Source organism: Nelusetta ayraudi, unplaced genomic scaffold (genome assembly GCF_046127955.1).
Source record: "Nelusetta ayraudi isolate G7.1 ecotype Tasmania unplaced genomic scaffold, CSIRO-AGI_Nayr_v1 ptg000002l, whole genome shotgun sequence".
Taxonomy (NCBI): domain Eukaryota; kingdom Metazoa; phylum Chordata; class Actinopteri; order Tetraodontiformes; family Monacanthidae; genus Nelusetta; species Nelusetta ayraudi.
The window spans coordinates 6,183,296-6,202,950 of NW_027466052.1; the positions used below are offsets into that span (position 1 = coordinate 6,183,296).

The 19,655-nt window shown below is 44.5% G+C and overlaps 1 protein-coding gene across 2 annotated transcripts in view; it reads right to left on the reverse strand.

Annotated features, from left to right (window-relative positions):
* Positions 1-8,227, reverse strand: part of map2k5 (mitogen-activated protein kinase kinase 5) — a 40,406-nt gene extending 32,179 nt beyond the window's left edge. The window contains exons 1-8 of one of the 2 annotated variants that reach the window (XM_076019875.1): positions 8,081-8,227; positions 7,770-7,887; positions 7,468-7,516; positions 6,719-6,786; positions 2,404-2,473; positions 1,702-1,742; positions 282-349; positions 128-176 (exon numbers count right to left, since the gene is read on the reverse strand). In XM_076019875.1, coding sequence (XP_075875990.1) covers positions 128-176; positions 282-349; positions 1,702-1,742; positions 2,404-2,473; positions 6,719-6,786; positions 7,468-7,516; positions 7,770-7,868 — 444 coding nt within the window. In that variant the 5' untranslated portion in view covers positions 7,869-7,887; positions 8,081-8,227. Of the gene's footprint in view, positions 1-127; positions 177-281; positions 350-1,701; positions 1,743-2,403; positions 2,474-6,718; positions 6,787-7,467; positions 7,517-7,769 lie in introns of both variants that reach the window. The other variant, XM_076019868.1, reaches the window with a different exon arrangement.
* Positions 8,228-19,655: the final 11,428 nt, after the last annotated feature.

Sequence of the window (19,655 nt, forward strand, 5' to 3'; positions counted from 1 at the left end):
AGACATGACTGCAGTAGGTTTGTCGTTAAGGAACCTTGGATTTTCCCGTTTCGTAAAGACGCAGACAACACGCACAGAGGTGCCAACAAGCCGGCAGTGACTGAATTCCTGCTGAGAAGGTGCTCACCTGACCATTTGACAGAATCCTCTTGAGCTCGGCAGACGACTTCTTCAGACTAGGAGGAGCAGAGCGCAGTTGTACGACATGAACTCACACAGATTTTTTTTTTTTTTTTCTTCCAAACTCATCAGAGCCACTCGTGCCGCTGCGCCGCGCTCACCTGTTGTTGGTCGTCGAGTCCGGGACAGTGTGGGCACAGTCGTTAGCCGGGTTTGGCCGAGTGTTGACCTGAGAGAGCAGAGGAATAGTCTAATGCACAAATGGGCGCAGGCAATGGCACAGAAACACACACACAGGCGCGCACACAGGCACACACACAAAGTGGTCAAGGCCAAAGAGACAGACAGCCAGACATGGCCGGACCTCGTAATGAACAAGAAGAAAGCTCTCGGTTCAGCCTGAAGGTTAATTGGCTTTTGCTGGAAGAGGGGAGGGAGAGAAAAAAAAAAGGAGTGTCCAGATAGAGAGGAGGAGTAGAAAGGAGAAGAGAGCAGGGGGAGAACGAGTGAAGGGACAAGGAAAGATGTGAAAGGAGGAGAGGAAATGGGGGGAGGGGGGACAGGACGGGAGAGACGGCAAAAGCTTTGATTCCGACAGATTCCACGGGACGCCGCGTTGCTTTGCTTTCGTCGCGACAATATTTATTTCCAAGACCTCTGATTTTTAACCCAGATATGAAGACAAAAGAACAGACAGGGCCCTGCGAAGAGGAGCCGGGCTAAAAATAACTGACTTAATTGAGGTCAAGAAGCCAGCGTGTTGGGTCCACTAAGGCACGGGGATCCTCTCTTTAATTAGTGCCCAGGAAGACCCAATTTAAACAGTGCACACGACTCCCCTTAGCAAATTACTTTTACATTAAAATTGGAGGAAACTGCGGCGGCGAAAGGGGGGGGTGGGGCAATCATCATTGTTGGAAAACATCATCAGCGCCATCGGTTGTTAGCAAACCTCCTCTGAGGATACATTTAAATAAAGGCACTTCTCGGACCGGATGCGTGCTGAGGGGGAAACTTTATCATTGAAAGTGGATATGAATGCAAAATGGATCACCCGGGTTTGACGGCACAAGTGTCAAGTCATTTAACCCGCGCTAATTAGCAATTCAATGGCGACATATGCCCGACGCGAGATGGGAGGGTCTGCAGAAGGCCATTTGTACACGGCGGAGCGCGGCGCGCAATAATGATTTCATGCTTGAGGAATGGCGTCCCCCCTCATCGCTTCGGTTTCACAAGGCTCGGCGTATAGAGGCGGATCATAATGGTTTCAGCTACAACAATAACAACAACAACAACAGAGAAAAAAAAAAAACGGCTTTAATGGCCATGCGGGCATATCGGAAGAACGCAGAGAGACGCGCAGGAAACGGGTATGAGTGGGGTGGGGGGGAGCCGACGGGGGCCGAGGAAACGAGTGAAAGAGAAGGAGAAGCCTTGACTTCAATTGACATTTCAATAAGTGGAACACAGCGTTACCAATCCATTTGCCTCCGCCCCTCCCCCCATCGCCCTCCGCTCCTCCACCTTCCCCTTGTTCTCTCTGTGTACAGCAGCTGAAACAATTATTGAGATAGGTACCTTCAGGCCATGTATGTTCCGGATCCCTGGAGTCTTGCCGGCTGAAACAGTAATTGACTAGATTGTAGAACACATCACTGGGCCACTTACAAATGTGCTGAGAAGGAATCGGTTCTTTATATGGAGGAAGTTCAACAAAAAAAAAAGAAAAAAAGAAAAAACTCTGAAGGCGGTGGTGGAAAAAGAAATGGAGTGAAACTGAAGTCAGAATAAGACTTCAGTTGTGATGGAAGCGTCGAGGGAGTGCAAAGAGCACCGCAGTCGCTTCAGTTAAGAGAAAAAGAGGACGAGCGAAAGGGAGTGAAGGACAACATAATGTTGTGTCACATAACTTGGGGGCCTGTTAGACTGACTTTGGTGCAAATGCTACACCTGCAAAAACAAAACAGGAAACAGCCAAGAAAAAAAAGAGAGTTCTCAGCTAAATCTGAACAGTACAGTTTTAATAACCTGGGAGCAAAGAGAGGGGAGATTTATACACAGAAGCCAACAAAATAAAAGAGGGTCCAACCAATCAATTTTACTGCTGTCCACAGGCTCCATCCACCACATGCCTCCACATGCTTGTATTCTTTGAATACAGCAGCAACCTGATTTAGCCAAAATGTGACAATAATCCGATTTTTTTTTTTTTTTTCATGAGCTTCGTGCCGGCCATAATTACAAGCAAAAAAGCAGGAAAATCTGTTCTTGGTGACGTACCCCGTGGAAAGATCTGCAGCGGGTCGGGCAGCAGTCCATTTATTCGCTGATCCTTCATTGTGTTGCAGTACTGAGGGGGGAAATAAGAGCGACGCATTAACAGAGCTTACAGATATTGCGCTTGGAGGTGATAATTAGACATATTGGTACTTAAATATAGTTTGGAGAGACGAAAAATGAGAGCAGCCATTAAATAAAATTTGCCCAAAACTTTCGTGTTTGTCAACAGAAGGATAAAAACATCAAATTTGATGAGAAATTAAGCTTCTTTTTTTTTGTTCATTGTTGTTGTTGTTGTTTGTTTCGTTTTAATTTTCACTTCAGCACATGGTGAGGTTTATTTAGAAGAGATCACGACAAATCTGCACGGTTTCCAAAACATGTGAGCGTTCTGCGGTGAAATCTGTTGCCGACGGCGACCAAAGCCCTGTGGGCTTGTTCTGAGGGAGTGTAGCATTAACCCTCCTCTCCTGCAGGTCACCAGCTCGCCAAACATTTGCATCCCCCACACACACACACACACACACACACACACACACACACACACACACACACACACACACACACACACACACACACACACACACACACACACACGAGCCTCACAGACTGCTTGCCAAGGCATCGCAATAATTGATGTTTCAGTTAACCAAACCATCTGTTAAAACTCCGAGTGTCTCACTGTGTGTGCGTGTGTGTGTGTGTGTGTGTGTGTGTGTGTGTGTGTGTCCTCCTTTGAGAGGCTGCAGACCAGCAGATTCCACACCGAGCCTTTGTTCATAATAATAATATTTTTTTTTTTTTTTTGCGATGTTCTCGGGCAAACATTTGTTGTTTTTCACGCACAATTCCCAATAAAACTTCCACGTCATCCAGGCTCTATGTAAATTCAGGCTCTCGTTGCGGTGGGGTAGGTGGCTTGATGGGGCCGGCGTGGATGGGAATGGATCAGAATGGCTACCCAAGTGGCACAGCTGTTATTAAAAGGCCTATTTATCACTGTCAGGTCCCTTCTCGCTCGCAGCCCTCTGCTCTCGCCCTCCGGCGTTCTCACTGGGCCACATCTGAACAATGGGCCCCGCGACAAAAAAAAAAAAAAAACTACAAAAAACATGTTGTGTATGTTAACAGTGTGTGTGTGTGTGTGTGTGTGTGTGTGTGTGTGTGTGTGTGTGTGTGTGTGTGTGTGTGTGTGTGTGTGTGTGCGTGTGTGTGTGTATGTGTGTGTGTGCGTGTGCGTGTGTGCCTGCGTGTTTAAAGACCGGGGGTGTTGGGCCTCACATACCTTTAATTTTCCGCACAGCTAGCTTATTGATTAAGGCTACAATTACCACCTAATCTGAAGTAGGCGTGTTATTAAAAGACATTCTCCGTTGTTGGCCAATAACTAAACAGTGTCCGATCCCAAATACTATCACTCAGCCTTAAGGGACAAGCGGGAGAGCGGGAGAGCACGATTGAGGGTCTCATCATCATTAACAGACAAAGGGGAAAATGGGAGTAAGGATGCTGGAATTAGAGCTTCTACCTCCGGGGGGAGCCGAGTTGACGAAGGGATGAGGTCACTTTTTTCTTTCTTTCCTTTTTTTTTTTTTTTTAGCACCTGACACAGGCCAGTCTTTAACTTTGAACAGGGGGCGTCTGTCTTTCAAGGTGTCGAACAATGATTAGAGATGCCTGGAAGACCTGTGGGCCTCGCAGGAGCATGTAGCAATCAATGTTCTCTGTGATGGGTGTGTGTAAGTGAGTGTGTGTGTGTGTGTGGAGGGAAGGGGGGGGTATTTTTTTTTCCGCAATAAATGCCCTCTGCAGACGGATGTTAATTAAGTGTGGAATTTGAGCATTAATTTTGCCCGACCGAACCAAGCGTGAATGTTTTACAAGGTAATGTCAAAGCAGAGATATGAGAGGAGGGAGAAAAAAAGCTTCAAAGTCTGTTTTTAAAATCTACCTTTACAAACATCCAACTGCACACTCACACACTTGCACTAGCTAACCATGAGAGACTCTTAATGAATTGTCCCACCTTTCGCCTAACATGCTGGCTTGGTGTAATTCCTATTAATTTCCCATAATGGCTGTCTGCTCACCTGGCGTTAACAGCGGCTGAGGCAGTAATTCCACTGGGCTTCTCTTCAGAGGCCAAATGGCAAACACAGCAAACAACAAGAGATTGGGGTAGAAAAAAAAAGTGCAAACAAATGCAAATGACGGGCTGTAATGCATAACCCTTGTAACATTTAACATACTCTGCTGGAGTAAACGGTATTTTTCTTTTTTCAGGTGATCAGCAGATTTTTGAGCTCTTGGATTCCCCACGAGGGCCAGAAAACCATTACAACACGGCCTCTGGATTTGCTCACCAAAATGAAGAATAATTTCATTGCAGAAATGGCTTCTTTTTTTTTTTTTTTTTTTTTTTTTTTTTTAATGTGTGCATGAAGCAGGAAAGGATGGGCAGTATTAATACTTGACATTTGTGCCGGTTAGATGGAGGTACAGGTCAGGGTTATGATTAGTTGTGTCACACGCCATTTGACATTCTCTACGAGTCATTTGCAAATGAATTAGAATGCAAGTTTAATGTATCGACTTTATGTTGTGTAAAGTCTCTGGTTTGTATGAGTCAACCGAACCTTTTCATGGCATGCAAGAAAAAAAAACCTTGACAGAAGAAGGAATGTAATATTATTTCTTTGTTTCCAGAAAAAATGAAAGAGTTTGAGGTGTTTGAGTTTCATCACACTTTAGCAACAGCTGTCACTTTTTTCTTTTTTGCTTAATCGCCTTGCAACCCTGTGTTACTTAATGATTAAAAAGCAACCACAAATGAACGCACGGTTTAAAAAAAATAAAAAAAAATAAAAAGATTGGACAGAAAACAACAAGTGTAAATTGTGCCTGTGGCTGCAGCGGCATGGTTGTGAGCTGATAGGGGGTAAAAGACATCCACAGATGAAAGTAGATTTTGAACAATTCTGCAGCCCGGGGGGGCCCGCTCCTTAATGAGGCAAAACTTTAAGTACTGAATAATAAATAATAAAAATTGACAGTTCATTTAGCTTTCAGTGTACCTCGTAGAGAAACCCATTACACACCATTACTCTCATTGTCCGTGGCGTGAACAGTAAGTATGGTGGAATACGACAATGTACCGCATTGTGTGTGTGCGTGTGTTTGTGTGTGTGTGTGTGTGAGAGAGAGAGAGAGAGAGAGTGCGTGTGAGTGTGTGTAAACTACTAATAAGCTGTTCCCCAAGGTTAAATGCAACTGGCTGAGGACACGGTTCCAGAATGCCTCATTTTTCACTCAGTTGCAGACAAATACACTGTCAATATATAGAGATAAAATCACAGAGACAAAAATTTTTTCACCAGCTTCCATTGTTCCAACTAGGGATGCAAATGATTGATTAATTCATTAATCATTAGTTGATTGACCTTATAAATCGATTAACGATTAATTGATAAGTGGGAATATTTCCTGAGAACCAACATTTCACTGTGAAAAATGTGTAAGGAACACATTATTTAACCCTTCAATAATGTTGAGGGTCCAATGTGACCCATTTTTACATTCGAGAAAAGTAAAAACATCCTAAACATGTATCATTTGAAGTTGACTTCTAATGGGTCACATTTCAACTTCTTCTTTGTTTTTTTAAGTTGTTTAAAAGTCACTTGTTCTATGTATATTATGACCATCACAGTATCTACAGGTGAATTGCTCTTTCCTGCCACTACACTATTATGATGATATTAACTACCTGTGTAAAAAATGTTAAATTAATTGCAACTAAGTTAATTTAATTGATTAAATTCTTCTTCTTCTTCTTCTTCTTCTCTCGACAATTAATCAATAATCAATTAATTGTTAGCGTCCCTAGTTCCTACATGGAGGATCACCGAGGAAAGAAGAAGGGAGAAAAGCAGGCCCTGATGGGCACCTCAGGATGTATCTCTGTTCCTGTCAAGTGTTGTTAGTTCAGCACCCACATCAATCATATGCTTATGTTTCCTGTCATTTACCTGTGATTCTTCCTATCAATTTCAGTTTCTAACACTATACATTTTGAATGTGTTTCCTAAGTCACAATATAGTGCTGTAGATCTGATCTAGACAATCAAACTCAACATCAACGTCACTTTCAAGTTATGACTTCATCTTTTTTGCAAACAAAACGTGGGGGCTCATGACAGCACATAATGTTCAGTAATTATCAATGGCGTCCTCCTCAGGGGAACTGGGGAAGATAGGCAACCTGTTTGCATCACGTCAAGGCCCCTAGAACGTCCAGAACGATGCAGATACTCACATAGGACACCATGGCTTTCAGCTCGTCGTCACTTCTGACGGTGATTCTGTCACCCACCTCATCTTCATCTGTGAAACACAAGGCAGGTGAGCAACTACGTTTGACATTTTATTGATAGATCACGTAGATTTGTATGATTGGATTATGTCGAATAGCACTGCAGCACATGCACCTCGCTGGCTCTTGATGCTTAGCCTTTGTCTTTTACCAGGACGCCTCTCTTGCATGCTGTTCTGCATGTGAAATTGTAAACGGCAAACGACATGGCGGTGCAGTGGTTACCACTTCCACCGCCCAGCAAGAAGTTTCCCCAGCCGAGGGGCTTTTCTGTGTGGAGTTTGCAAGTTGTCCCCGTGTCTCGGTGAGTTCTCTCCGGATTAAACAGCTTCCCTCCACAGTCCAAAAACATGCAGAGGCAACTTGAGAACTCTCAATTGGCCATAGGAATGAGTGCAAATGGCTCCTTGTGTTTCTATGTGGCACTGCAATAGACAGGCAACTTGTCCAGGGTGTAAACCCAACCTTTGCCTGAAGACAGCTGGGATTGGATCCAAGAGCAAGAGTAATAAAAACGGATGGGTGGACGGATTAGCAAACTATAATTCTTCTATCTATTTTAACTATCATAATGGTGTTTAATGGGGCGAAAAAAAAGTCATTTCCACATCTAGCAAAAGAAGTGTTTAAAATAAGACTTTAAAACTTGACTAACTGGTGTTAACTAGTTTGAAACAGAAACAGAAACTTACACTCAAAGGCTGTGACAGTGGCTTCGGGCATGACGTCTCTGATTGCGACCTGAAACGAGCACAACACGGTCAGCTGCATCCAGATGTTAACAGCTGGTCAGTGTTTTAAGAAAAGAGTCATAACTTCATCAGCCCGGGGCCCTTACATGTGGGCTAACGTGACAATAATATGGTGCTGTGTCACCTCAGTGAATCGCACAGAGAGGGAAACTTGATCCCTAAACTATGTTGCTTCATTGTGCAGTGGAATGGAGAGTGCCAGGTGACGATGCTAGCTCCAGTAGCATTCTGGGGGGACTCACCAGCAAGTCATTGAAGTTCAGCAGAGATGGACAGTCAACGGACGAGTCCATGTCTCCTGACGGCGTCTTGATGCGGATCACTATGGCCTCGGTGTCCATGTCGCGCAGGCTGTTCAAACTGACAAAGAGCATAAAGAGGAAAGTGGACGCCTCATAACAACACCCTCTCTGGTCGTCTAAGCTAACGAGCTCATTTCCTGCAGTGTGGAGAACGACGCGGGCTACAGCATCCCGCTCCCTTCACCACACTCTTAGGTGGAGCGAAGTAACGTTCAAACACGTCAACGTTCAGCGTGGACAGCTGACGTCACCTTATCGCTCGTCGACGTGAACTAAAGGTGTGCGGTCATTGGGGAAAGTTTTAAACTGTATAAACAGCAGTCATTTAGCCGTGTAGCTACTTCACAGGAAACCACCACGGCTGCCCGCCTCCTTGTCAGTGCTTCCGAATCAACATCCGCTCGGGGTGTTTCAAAATAAGAGCACGGGCTCTCACGCTGTCCTTTCTAAGGGACAGCAGGAATCGTTTTTTTCAGGACGGACACTTAAAAAACCAACAAGTGTTCCTCAAGTCTGTAAATAAAATCCATTCAATTCATTTTGTTCATAATTTCGTCTGTAAAGAATGTTCTGAGAAAGAATTCTGCCACAAGTTTATATGCTTTTTGAATAGGCAGATAGATGAGTCCAATATTGAGGAGCTACATATGAAAATAATAGTGTGTTAATTTATCATAATTCTTGTTTTTTTTGGTTTTTTTTTTTTGGGGGGGGGGGGGGGTTATGTCTGTACTGTGCACATTCGTTTTCTGTTTGTTTTTTGTTTTTTGGTGTGCGTTTTCACAATTCAAATGCATATTATCGGGCTTAAAATAAAAGTGCCTTCATTGATCTGAAATTACAGGGATGAATAATGGTTAAAACTTATTAAAGACAGTTGTCATTTCCAGTCATTTGGATCAAATGTGACACTGCATGACAATATGAATGATATGCTGCCATTACAGGAAGTTAAACTTTCACTTGCTGCTTAAATGAAAGTGTCAACCTCAGGATGGCCTCAGACTGAACTTCTCCATTAGTTGTTAACTTGTTAACGGCAACAAAAAAAAACCTTCGAAAACCTTCAAACGGACAAAGTAAATCTTCATCTCCATCTCTATACCTGTATCTACCCGTGCAAAAACACAGAATCTGTAAGTTCATTTTATTGATCTCCATCTTACCAAATTTGAAAACCTTCCATCTGTAACAACGACGGGGTTAAACACCCAATTGATTGTAATGCCTGAAATTACTGCTTTGCCTAATTGTTACACTGAAGTAAAGAAGGAGGAGGGGGTAAAACAAAGCTGGGCCATCAAGCTCTCTGATTAATGCCTCCACCAGCACTGGCCTCTGATGAAAAGTAGAGGATCTATATGGCACTTTGTCAAACAAAGCTCTCCCAGGACTTGACGTTAGGTCCTTCTGGTTTAGGGGGCAGACGGGATGAAGCCCAGTCAGCAATCCACATTATCAGAAATCAAACACCTGACTTAGCTGCCAGAGGAAAGTGGGAAAGGAAGGCCGGCATTCACTGTCTGGTAATTAAAACCCATTTTATCAGGCCTCCTCTCTTGCCCTGTGCCCCTCCTCTCGCTATTGACAGGCTGCTTAGTGCAAAGTGAGCTCGGTCGGACTCTAAATATATGAGGCACACTTATTTAAGTCTCTGGGCAGGGAGATGGAAATCTCATGAACAGAGGGGGGGTCAAAACAAATAAGAACAGCATGGGTTTGCTTCCTTCTTCTCAAATGATAATTATTATTTCATTAGCTGGGGCCAAAGCTATTGGCTGGCCCCCTATATTTATTGATCAGGGGTCTAAAGTCAGCACTGTATTCCCCTACTAAGTGCTGATATAGAAGTTCTTGAAATACTATTTATCTGCTGCTTAAGCACTGATCATTCTCATGGATATCGACCCCTTTGCCATGCAGGTTTCTGTTTACGGTGCTTTATTTACCTTGATAGACACAAACAGAGGGGGCCAACACGGCAGGCTGGGCCTGCCAAGAGGTCAAGAAGAGGGATACATCCCATTCTCCGTCCGGGGTGGCACTGCAACCCTGGTATCCCGATTCGAACCCTCCGGCAAAAGCGGAGATTTGTCTCCTCGGCCTTGAGGTTCTGGAGCCCGTTGTTTATTGACGCTGCCAGATCTCCCACTCAGATCGATACCACCTCCCCTCCGATGGGCCTTCAACGCACCGCTTCCAAATTGAGGTCAGGATATGTAGAGGGGTTATGGCGCCGTGCCAGATATGAATCACCTGTGAGGGTACGATCATTCGTCACGTCTTCTTTCAAAGTTCATCTTCCAGTTGACCTGTGATGCAGCATGGAGAGAGCCGGGAGGGGTTTGGGTGGATAGTGGTAGTGGTGGTGGAGGTGGGTGCAATGAGAGAGTTATGAGCAGTACTTGTCCCGGTATGTGGACAAGTAGTTTACCGGGAAACCGACAGTGTGAAACTGTCTCATTGCACACCGTTTCCCCTCGCTCCAGATTCAGCTCGGAGCTCCTCTTTATGGCTGGACGTTGTTTCTAATAAAGAGGAAATATTGGTTCCTCTCTGACCTGCTCATAGGGGCCATAGAGAAATTTATGGGGTGTGTCTTTCCCGTAGAGAACGTTTTTAAACTGGGCAGACATTAATAATATATTGCCGGTTCACCGCAGCTCTGTTGGCCCCGGTCTCACGCCGCGGTCAAGTGACGTTATTTAATGCAAGATGTGACGTCGCTGAAATGCGTGCGGCAAAGGTACGTCACATGATGAATGCCTAATATTGTGACAACTTTTAAATCTTGATTTCTTTTTTTTTTCTCACATCAAACTCTATTGAGCAGCTTAACTAATTACAGAGGGGAAATCCTGCCTAAATCTCCAAGAAACAGCATTTTTATCACACAGTTTACAGCCTCTTGCAGAAATAACTTCAGGAAATGATGCTTTGCTGCACCTTCAACATTTTTTTGGAGGTGACTAAAGCAGCTGGGGTCGAGAAAAGGTCTAAGACGGCAGAACAAACACCTAGTCGGGGAGGTTCTCACTAACCTGGGTGAGGTATTGGCTCCCTTGTGACGTCACAATGGACCTATTTGCAGAACAGGCATGGTATTAAAAAGAAAACTGGACGCAAACAAAAGACGAATAAGACGGACTTTTGCTATTATTTTGGAGCCATCTTCCTAAAACAACACCAGTGACGTGAACTTTCACATGGTGCGGGACCTTTAACTTCACGTTACGTGCACAGGCATGCGTGCACAGCGTCTGTATGAGCCACACGTTGCTTTGGAGCGGCGTGTCAGGTGGCCTCTTTGTCAGCTGAAATATTCATCAAACAGCTCAACGGAAAGTCTGGCTGGCTTTTGGACGGACAACCACGTGTCAATAATTGATACGGAGTGAGCTAAAAGACTTGAGTGAGTGTTTGGGAGTCCTTCTCCTTTGAGGTAACCGATGCCACTGACCTTAGGCGTGTGAAAGGACCTCCTCATGGTCAGTGCTCACATGTCACATAAAGTCAGGCACGGGGGACAGTGAAAGTAATAAAGAGGCGCAAACAAAACATATGAGAGTTTCATGCACGCATATAATAGAGAGACTAAATATTACATCGGGGGGAAAAATGACACCTCTGATGAATGAAAAAGTCATTTTGAAAACTTGCTCTAACTGATACACATCTCTTTTTTCGTTGTCGTTTTATGATACATTTTTTAATTATAATACAAAATCAATGTTTTAATGCATAAATGTTATTTTATTTATCATTATTTAGAGCCATGCTGCAGTTTCAGATATCGCGACTTCCTGACCTTATTGAGAAAATCCCTCCCCCCGCTTTTACTGAATATACTGTACTGTACACACAGAATCTTTTTTTTTTTTTTTATTATTATTGCAGCCCAAACCACTGAAACTGATGGGGATGGGGTTATTTCCTGCTCTGTGTCCAGCAGGGTAATTAACAGCTGACTGGAGACAGGGGCCGCCGATTTAAGCTCCATTAATCATCAAACGCAAGGGCGAGCACAGAAGTGCTAAACTTGCCAATAATTTCTGAGCTGATCATTTTCAAGGCATCATGAGTCAGTCGTCCTCTCGCAGAGAACGGGCTGCGCAGCAGCGAGAGCCAAACTGCTGAGTAAACTGATTTATGAGCCCAACACGGTCAGCGGCGGCAAACAATGAGCGTGCACGAGGAGGAGGGGGTAGTGGGGGGAAGGGTGGTGGGGTGGGTGGGTGGGGGGGCGTGATGTAAATTTGATCGCTGTCTCTTGAACGTCACAGCCGAGTGACGAGGCCTTGAGAAAAATGCAAGCTCTCCTGTTTCTAAGCATGCACTGTTTCTCTTTTTTTTTTGGCATTAACATCTTATAATAAAAACATATCATTATGTTAAGGATCAGGATATTAACACAATTACATCCATTTTTTACTACCAGCTTTGCCTACACTTAGGGTCGGGGGGGGGTGCGGGGGGGTTTGCTGGAGCTAGCTAGTCTAGCTAGCTGTCATCGGGCAAAGGCAGGCTACCACATATTACATGATCAAACAAATAATGTCATGCAAAGGGATTAATTCAATCAGTTTTTTATAAAGGGGCATAGTTTTACTTTATTCTACTGTCTTTTTTATGCAATAATGCTCTAAAATAAAAGTATTGACATTTTCGCTGTGTGATTGTGGACAGCAGAGGGGTGGGTGTGGGTGTGGGTTGTCCTGTAGCATACAAAACATAATAAATAAATAAATTTATTAGACCACAATTCAAATGGATTAACTAAAACAGTTTGCAAACAAAAATGTGATATCTATTCTAAAGGCAAATACAACATTCATTATAATTGAAGAAACAATGAGAAATATGACCCCCCCAAAAAAAGCTGAAATTCTAAACAGTTAATCATATGAATAAATGATCATTTCTTCTTCTTTCATCATTTTTTTAAAATTAATATTCTTATTTTCATAGAATGGTTTAATTTGTCAGTCTTGGTAGAACTTGGTATAATTCCGCCTCTCTTACAGGAGGCGTCTATCAAGTGATGCATGGCGGAAGGATTGAGTGGTGGTGGGCGACATACGTACGCATCTTCAGGCACCACTGTTGGTATTATTGTCTGTTTAAATCAGTGTGTGTCTGTCTGTGTTGCGCCCGAGTGTGTGTCCACGCCGACTCATTGTGGGACTCAACAAAGCCCTGAAAACCTCCAGGGGTCTTACCTGCGTGCGGCGGCCCCCCACTTTTTTCATTAAAAGCCGCGACGGTGCAGCTGAGGCTCCGTTACACCACAATGTGACAAAGCCACACAAGGGCAAACATATGCGACCTGGACGCAACCTTCAAATATGGCCCGATAGATGGATCTTTTTTTTTTTTTTTTCTTCTTGCTCGGCTCTATTTTACAAGTTTAAATGCAAATTGATTCCCCGCCGTTCGCCGTGAAGAGCGAGGCTGCGGCGCGGTCGGCGGCCTTGCCGCTGCTGTGCTTTCCCAAACCTCTCCTTGTTTAAGCCACAGACACTGAAGTGGGAACGCGGGGATTTTGATGCATAATTAGTCCCGTTCAGCTATTTTAGCCGTAAAATATCGTTCATTAAGAGGCGTTAAAATATCCCGAGAGTTAACGGCTCCAAAACCAGAGGTGGCCTTGTTGTGCAGGTTTTCTTTCTCCACTGCTTTGTGTGAGTGAATCCACCACCTCCGGCACTATAGTTGTGGGTTTTGCTCGGCTTGCGAGAGCCAAACTGGTTTTAAGGAGAGTAAAATGACTGGCTGAGACCAGCCGGCTCCGGTGAGATGCAGCATAATTACAGGTCATAAGTTGACCACCTAAGAACCACAGCCAGGTGGAGGGAGAGCCGAGCCTGTCAGCCACTCTGACACACACACACACACACACACACACACACACACACTTTCGACTTCAATGTATGGAGCCGCACATAGGTTCCACTTGTTTCTGACCATGTCAGTGACAACGTTGGAGTCTGCCCATATAACACTGCCCTCTAGTGTCGAGTTAAGGAACTACGTTAGCCGGTTACGTTAAAGAGGATTCTACAATTTGGAAATTTTAGATTAAGAAAAAGTTTCTTGTTTTCTATAAATGAGTTAAACATTTAAGTGTATCAACTTTATCAAACATTGGCGAGAGCGACTTTTGTGTCTGTTTGGCCTCTATGTAATTGATTTGGACGTTTCCTTCACCTGGTCAAGTGGTGTGAATGCTGCAGGTCGAGTCGCCTCCCCAGGCCCCGCACCCACACCCCCCACCCGCTCATCTTGTCATTTGTTATCACCTCGTGCTCTCTTCGACGCTCGGCTCAATTGGCTGAGCTGTGCAGGGGTGAAAGGTCAGGCCTTTAAAAGGGAATTACTTCATTGACACAATAAGAGATGACAGTTTATTTGACGTCTCACATCCAGCCGCTGTCCCGCATCCTAACTGCCCCCGTGGGAGCACTGAATCCATTTGTTCAGCAGCGTGCGTGTGTGTGTGTGTGTGTGTGTGTGTGTGTGTGTGTGTGTGTGTGTGTTTTCCACTGCACGTCTCATCCAACTGATGTGTCCATCTGTGTGTCCAATTTTCATCTGTTTGTCTGAATAGAACGACTGCAGGAATTGGGCCTCGGTGTTAATCACAGGCTTCTAAGGTCCGACCACAGAGATGCAACTCAACTGTTCAAACTGGCCTTTGCTTAATCCATTTATTTCCCTTAATGTAAAGCATCTTTAAGTGTCCTAAAAAAAAAAACGCTATATAAATTTGATGTATTATAATTATTATTTTTATTATTATTATTATTATTATTATTATTATTATTATTATTATTATTAACCAACAAACAATGAAATCAAAACACATCAGTGATCATTTTGATGTACAATGGGATTCAGTTTAAATAAAAGTGTGATTGTGATTCCAGATTCAGTGTCGGAGCATGAATTTAAGATTTCTCTTGGTGTTTGTGAGTGTGTCTGTTTGTTATCGAATTGCTCTATCAATCTGCATGCGAACCACCGTCCCACTGAACAGTGTCTTTCAGGAAAATTAAACATTTTTAAGAACATTTAAGGATTAACAAGCATTTTTAAGGAAACTTAGACTAGAGTGGAGAAGCATGACTGTGTTTATGGATGTGATGCGTGTGTGTCAATGCGATTTGGTGTGTACCTAACACTGGCAGAGAGACAGAGAGAGAGAGAGAGAGAGAGAGATTGAGACTAAGTGAGTGAGTTAGTGATTGACACCAGACACGTGCGTCACACTTTAGAGGATTGGGAGAAGCCATGCGGCCTGTCAGACGGGTCATTATCAGTGTGTCTCACACACACACACGCACACACACACACACATGCACACACACACGCACGCACACACTTTAGGTCATTGCAGAATGCCTATTCAAGCCAATCAATTGGCGATCAATCGGGGACCAACTGGCAATCCCCTGCAATCAATGGGCCCCTTGTTGCCTCATGGCTCCAGAAGTGCCACAATGGCCGCAGCACTTAATTAAGTTGTTAATTGCTGTGTTAAGCTTTCTCAGGTAGCCTCCCCAGACGGTAATCGAGAGTGGCTGGACAATTGTGGACTATCGGCAGCACTCGGCTAAATTTAATCACAAATCCAACTAATGGCAAAAGCTGTAACTGAGGAGGCCGAGCGACCAGCAGAGACACGACCATCTGACTTGTGCATGGGAACGCTCCCTATGTGGCACCATGAGCACAACGTTAGACTTTAGCATCATTTTATGTCAGAATTATTTTTTTCTGTAAAAGTTGCTCATCATTTGGAGTTGCTCATTAGTTAAGAATTGGCTCTTGTTTGAAGGCCCAAAACTTTGTCCTTTATTTGATCTTTACAGCTCTAGTGGCCTCAATTACATATATATATATATATATATATATTTATATATATATATATATATATATATATATATATATATATATATATATATATATATATATATGAAAAAACTTTCTGCTGTCCGAAAAAAAATCATATTTAGCATATCATATCAAAAAACAAGTAACTCACTAACCCAAGGCTATTTGTGATATCAAATTGATATTTGTGTTTTAGCAAATCCCTGTCTGTTTACAGTCAGGCTGTCAGCTGCTCCTGTATACGATGTCGCAATGCAAGAGAGAAATCGTACAAAAATATCTTTGAGGTTTTTACGCGCAATAAAATTGCACCGTGTCTTGTACCACAATATTAGCTCACATGTGGATCAATGCAATGAAAATCAAACGCATGCATTTGCAGCTCGGCAGGAGTCACGTGACGGAGCCCCTCTGAACTCCACCGGGGTGACGACGTCTGTGCAATAAAGCTAAAACAGCACGACGTCCCCCCTCAAACAGGTAGCTTTGTGCGATTTCTTTGTGTGTGTTTTATCCCACTAAATGGCTCCAATTCAATTCTATCGATGTTCAGATCAAACCATCAGCCTCCAACATAGACGCCGGCTGTTATCCTCACTTCCCCGCGTGGTCCGAGCAGAGCCATCAGTGTCATGCAGGGCAGGGGGGCCTACGAGACAGTCGGACCGCTGCTGACTCTGGCTGGGCACTTTATTAGTGCGTGCCCAGCGTCTCCGCGCTATATCTCGTTAGATTTCGTAGCCTAATCCCATTACTTTCGGCACTCAAATGGAAATTCAGATGGAGCGCCGTCCTCCGATGTGGGAAACGACTTGTGAACGCAGCGGGCGGTCTGCGGTCTCATCCGCTCTTTGCCGAGGCTCGGGAGGCGGGCGGCAAACAGGCAGGAGCCGAAAGATCATCAGAACATCAGTTGCAATTACGGGGGGGAGGAGGGAAGCTTTAGCGCGCGAGAGCGCTAACAGTCTCGCTAACAGCGGCGCCGAGGCCTTTTGGAATTGCCGCGCGGCTCTTCGGAGACTCGGCTGAGAGTGTGGCTGTGCAGTGGTGCGGGAAGAAGTGCAAGTAGCAGTGAGACAATGAGAGAGACAAGCACGGGCGCTCCAGGCTCTGTGAACAGGCTTGCCATTGATTAAAACAGCAAGGTGTGCAATAAAGCGCAAGGCAAAGTGTTGCCTTCCATATGGACCCCGAGACCCTTAGGGTCTGGCCACCAATTGGGCCTGTGTGTGTGCGTGTGTGTGTGTGTGTGTGTGTGTGTGTGTGTGTGTGTGTGTATGTGCTTGTGTGTCCTCTCTCCTTCCCCTTCTCTCCTCGCCCCGGTCCCCAGATGGCGAAAACAATTTTCCCGGCCCTCTGTCTCTCTCTGCGTGCTGCCGTCGACCGTTCTGCAGCCACAAAAGGGGCCCTGGCCGCGATTCAACCGTTTACTCCAGTAATTAACGGCACCCATACCACAGCAATTACACTCACTGGGCCGCTAACTCTCCGAACGTGGGGACGCACGCGGGGGGAAACAAAGCACGGGGCGCTTCTGACGGCGTTCCGGAAACGACCGCGAGCCGCAAAGTGAAAGTGAATAAAATAATGGCATCAGCGACAGCATCAACAACAACAATAACAGCAGCAGCAGTAGCAGAAAAAGGCGGGATCAAGACGCTGGTGCTACAGCAAATGATTACCTCATAATTAGAGGAGACAAAGCGCTACCCCTGTCTAGTGGCAAAACACTGTAATTACTGCCGTGACAGGAAATCAAAGGCTACTTTGTAAGCAGCAGGGGGAGAGAAAAAAAAATTAACATCTCAGGCCCGAAGCTGTATGTCCTGATTAGAAACATATTAAATCAATGCATTGCTAACTGCCAGGCATAAATACGTCGCCCTCCTGAAGGAGTCTGTAATTGCGTGTGCAAAAACAGGGGGTTAAAATAATTAAATAAAGAAAGAAAGAATAAAAAGTGGGTTTCAATTTTCACAAGGAGTGGGAGCACTAATTGCGGCGGCAGTATAATGCAGCAAACTTCTTTTGTTTGCCAGGCGAGGCCGTCGGAGCGGCACACTCTCTCAAAGGTGTATTTAGTTGTAAATGAGATCAAATTGTACTTAGTCTAAGTAGTGTAATTTTTATTTTATTTTTTTGAAAAATAGACAATATTGTCTTTATGCTGCGTTTCAATCAGGGACGTTAGCTGCTCAAAAATGCACAAATAAGAAGAGTAATTAAATCAAAGGAAAATGTGGGGCACGTTTAATTGGCCAGTGAATGAGCTCTTCCACCCGGCCACTTTGTGAGATATTACATTAATGGGCATTTGCTTTTGCATTTTGAGCAATGAAGGCGAGAGACTCAAAATAGCGTGGAAAAAATAGATCCTCAGTGAAAAATCTGCGGCCTATCGTTTCTGGGAATATACACAAGTGCACAATCCGCTTTTGTTTGAACGAGCATTCACACTGGGAGGGAACGGCATCTTTCCGCCAGGTGTTGGAAAGGTGTTCTCTTCTCTTTTTTTTCTTTGTTTTGTTCTTTCTCTAGTGCAAACCAGGGCCCCGCGGCCTGGGCCTTGGCCGCTGACCCGCCGCACTTCTGCTCACGTCTAAATGGATGAAAGCTGCCGGTGGGTTGGGGGCGGCTGATCCCAGACATCTTTAACACGCCCATGATGGGCTCCACTGGGAGCGCGACTAATGGCTCCACATCTGTATTTATTTGATCCGCGCGGAATTCTCCCTTCTGCCACCCGGTGAAGAGCCGTGCCAGCTTGGACTAACAGTGATTTGTCTCGATGACACTCCTGGCGCACACGGTCACATCCGGGGCAGAGCCACTGTCAAGCGGGGAGGGCGGGGCCGGAGAGGAGTTACAGTGAGGAGGAGGAACTCTCCCACCCGCCTCCCTTTCTTTCTCTCCCCTCAGCAGAACTGTCAATACAATGCAGCGGCATAAATACAGCAGCAGGCCGCGGGTTTGCTGATTCGGTTGGGTGTGGGGGTGGTAAGTGGAGGAGGGAGGAAGGGGGAGCCTTAAAGAAAATAGATAAAAAGCTGCTCATCAATTGTGGCTTGGGAGAAAGACTTCAAGCGTCACGCAAGAGCGGCGTCTACTGACCCCTATTGTTCACAGAGGAGAATTGCGAGAAAAACAGCTCAGCCCGCTTGCTGCAGCAAGGTTGGTGGGAGCCCTGCACCAAACCTGAAGGTTAAAGAGGAGCCATGCAACATTAAAAAAAAAAAAAAAAAACATAATTCTACAGTTCCGGAGATGTTGCAATGGTTAAAACAATGCGTTGCGAGGAGAACGAGGCTTCAAACCAGCCGCAAAAGCTCTGGGACACCGAGTCGGTCTTTATATTTCTTGTCTTTAAAGCACCAAATGGCCTTCCACTTTTTATCACAATGCTAAAATACACCTTATAAAAGGATATTAAGTTACTCACCCCCTTCTCCTTCTCACTGATGAAAACAAATGCAGATGGCCAGATGACAGTGACACGAGCTAGGGAACTCTAGGGGGAGCTCTATCGGCGAAAACAGCTCAGAAGTGACCAATTGCATATTTCACCTTAAATAAGGAAGTAGTTTCCATCAGTTTCTAATGGCCAACACATAGAGGTCTTATTCCAGGATTTGCACACCAACACGTAGCAAAACATCACACCTCTTAATGCAATGTAATTGTTTAACGCTATTAGGCATAATGCAATATAGTGCAAATGTTTAATTTGTTCCAATCACCATTTTGAAAAATGTCCCGCGTAACTTTGCTTGGACAGGTGAAATACAAACAAAACTATAGAACAGTTCTCAAATCTTCATTCGAATTATTGTTGTTGCTGCTGTTGGACGCAGTGACAGCAGTTCTGATTCATCCAATCCATAGGAGTCAAGAGGAAAGAGTCATGATTGGTACATGTATGCAAAAAGTAACATA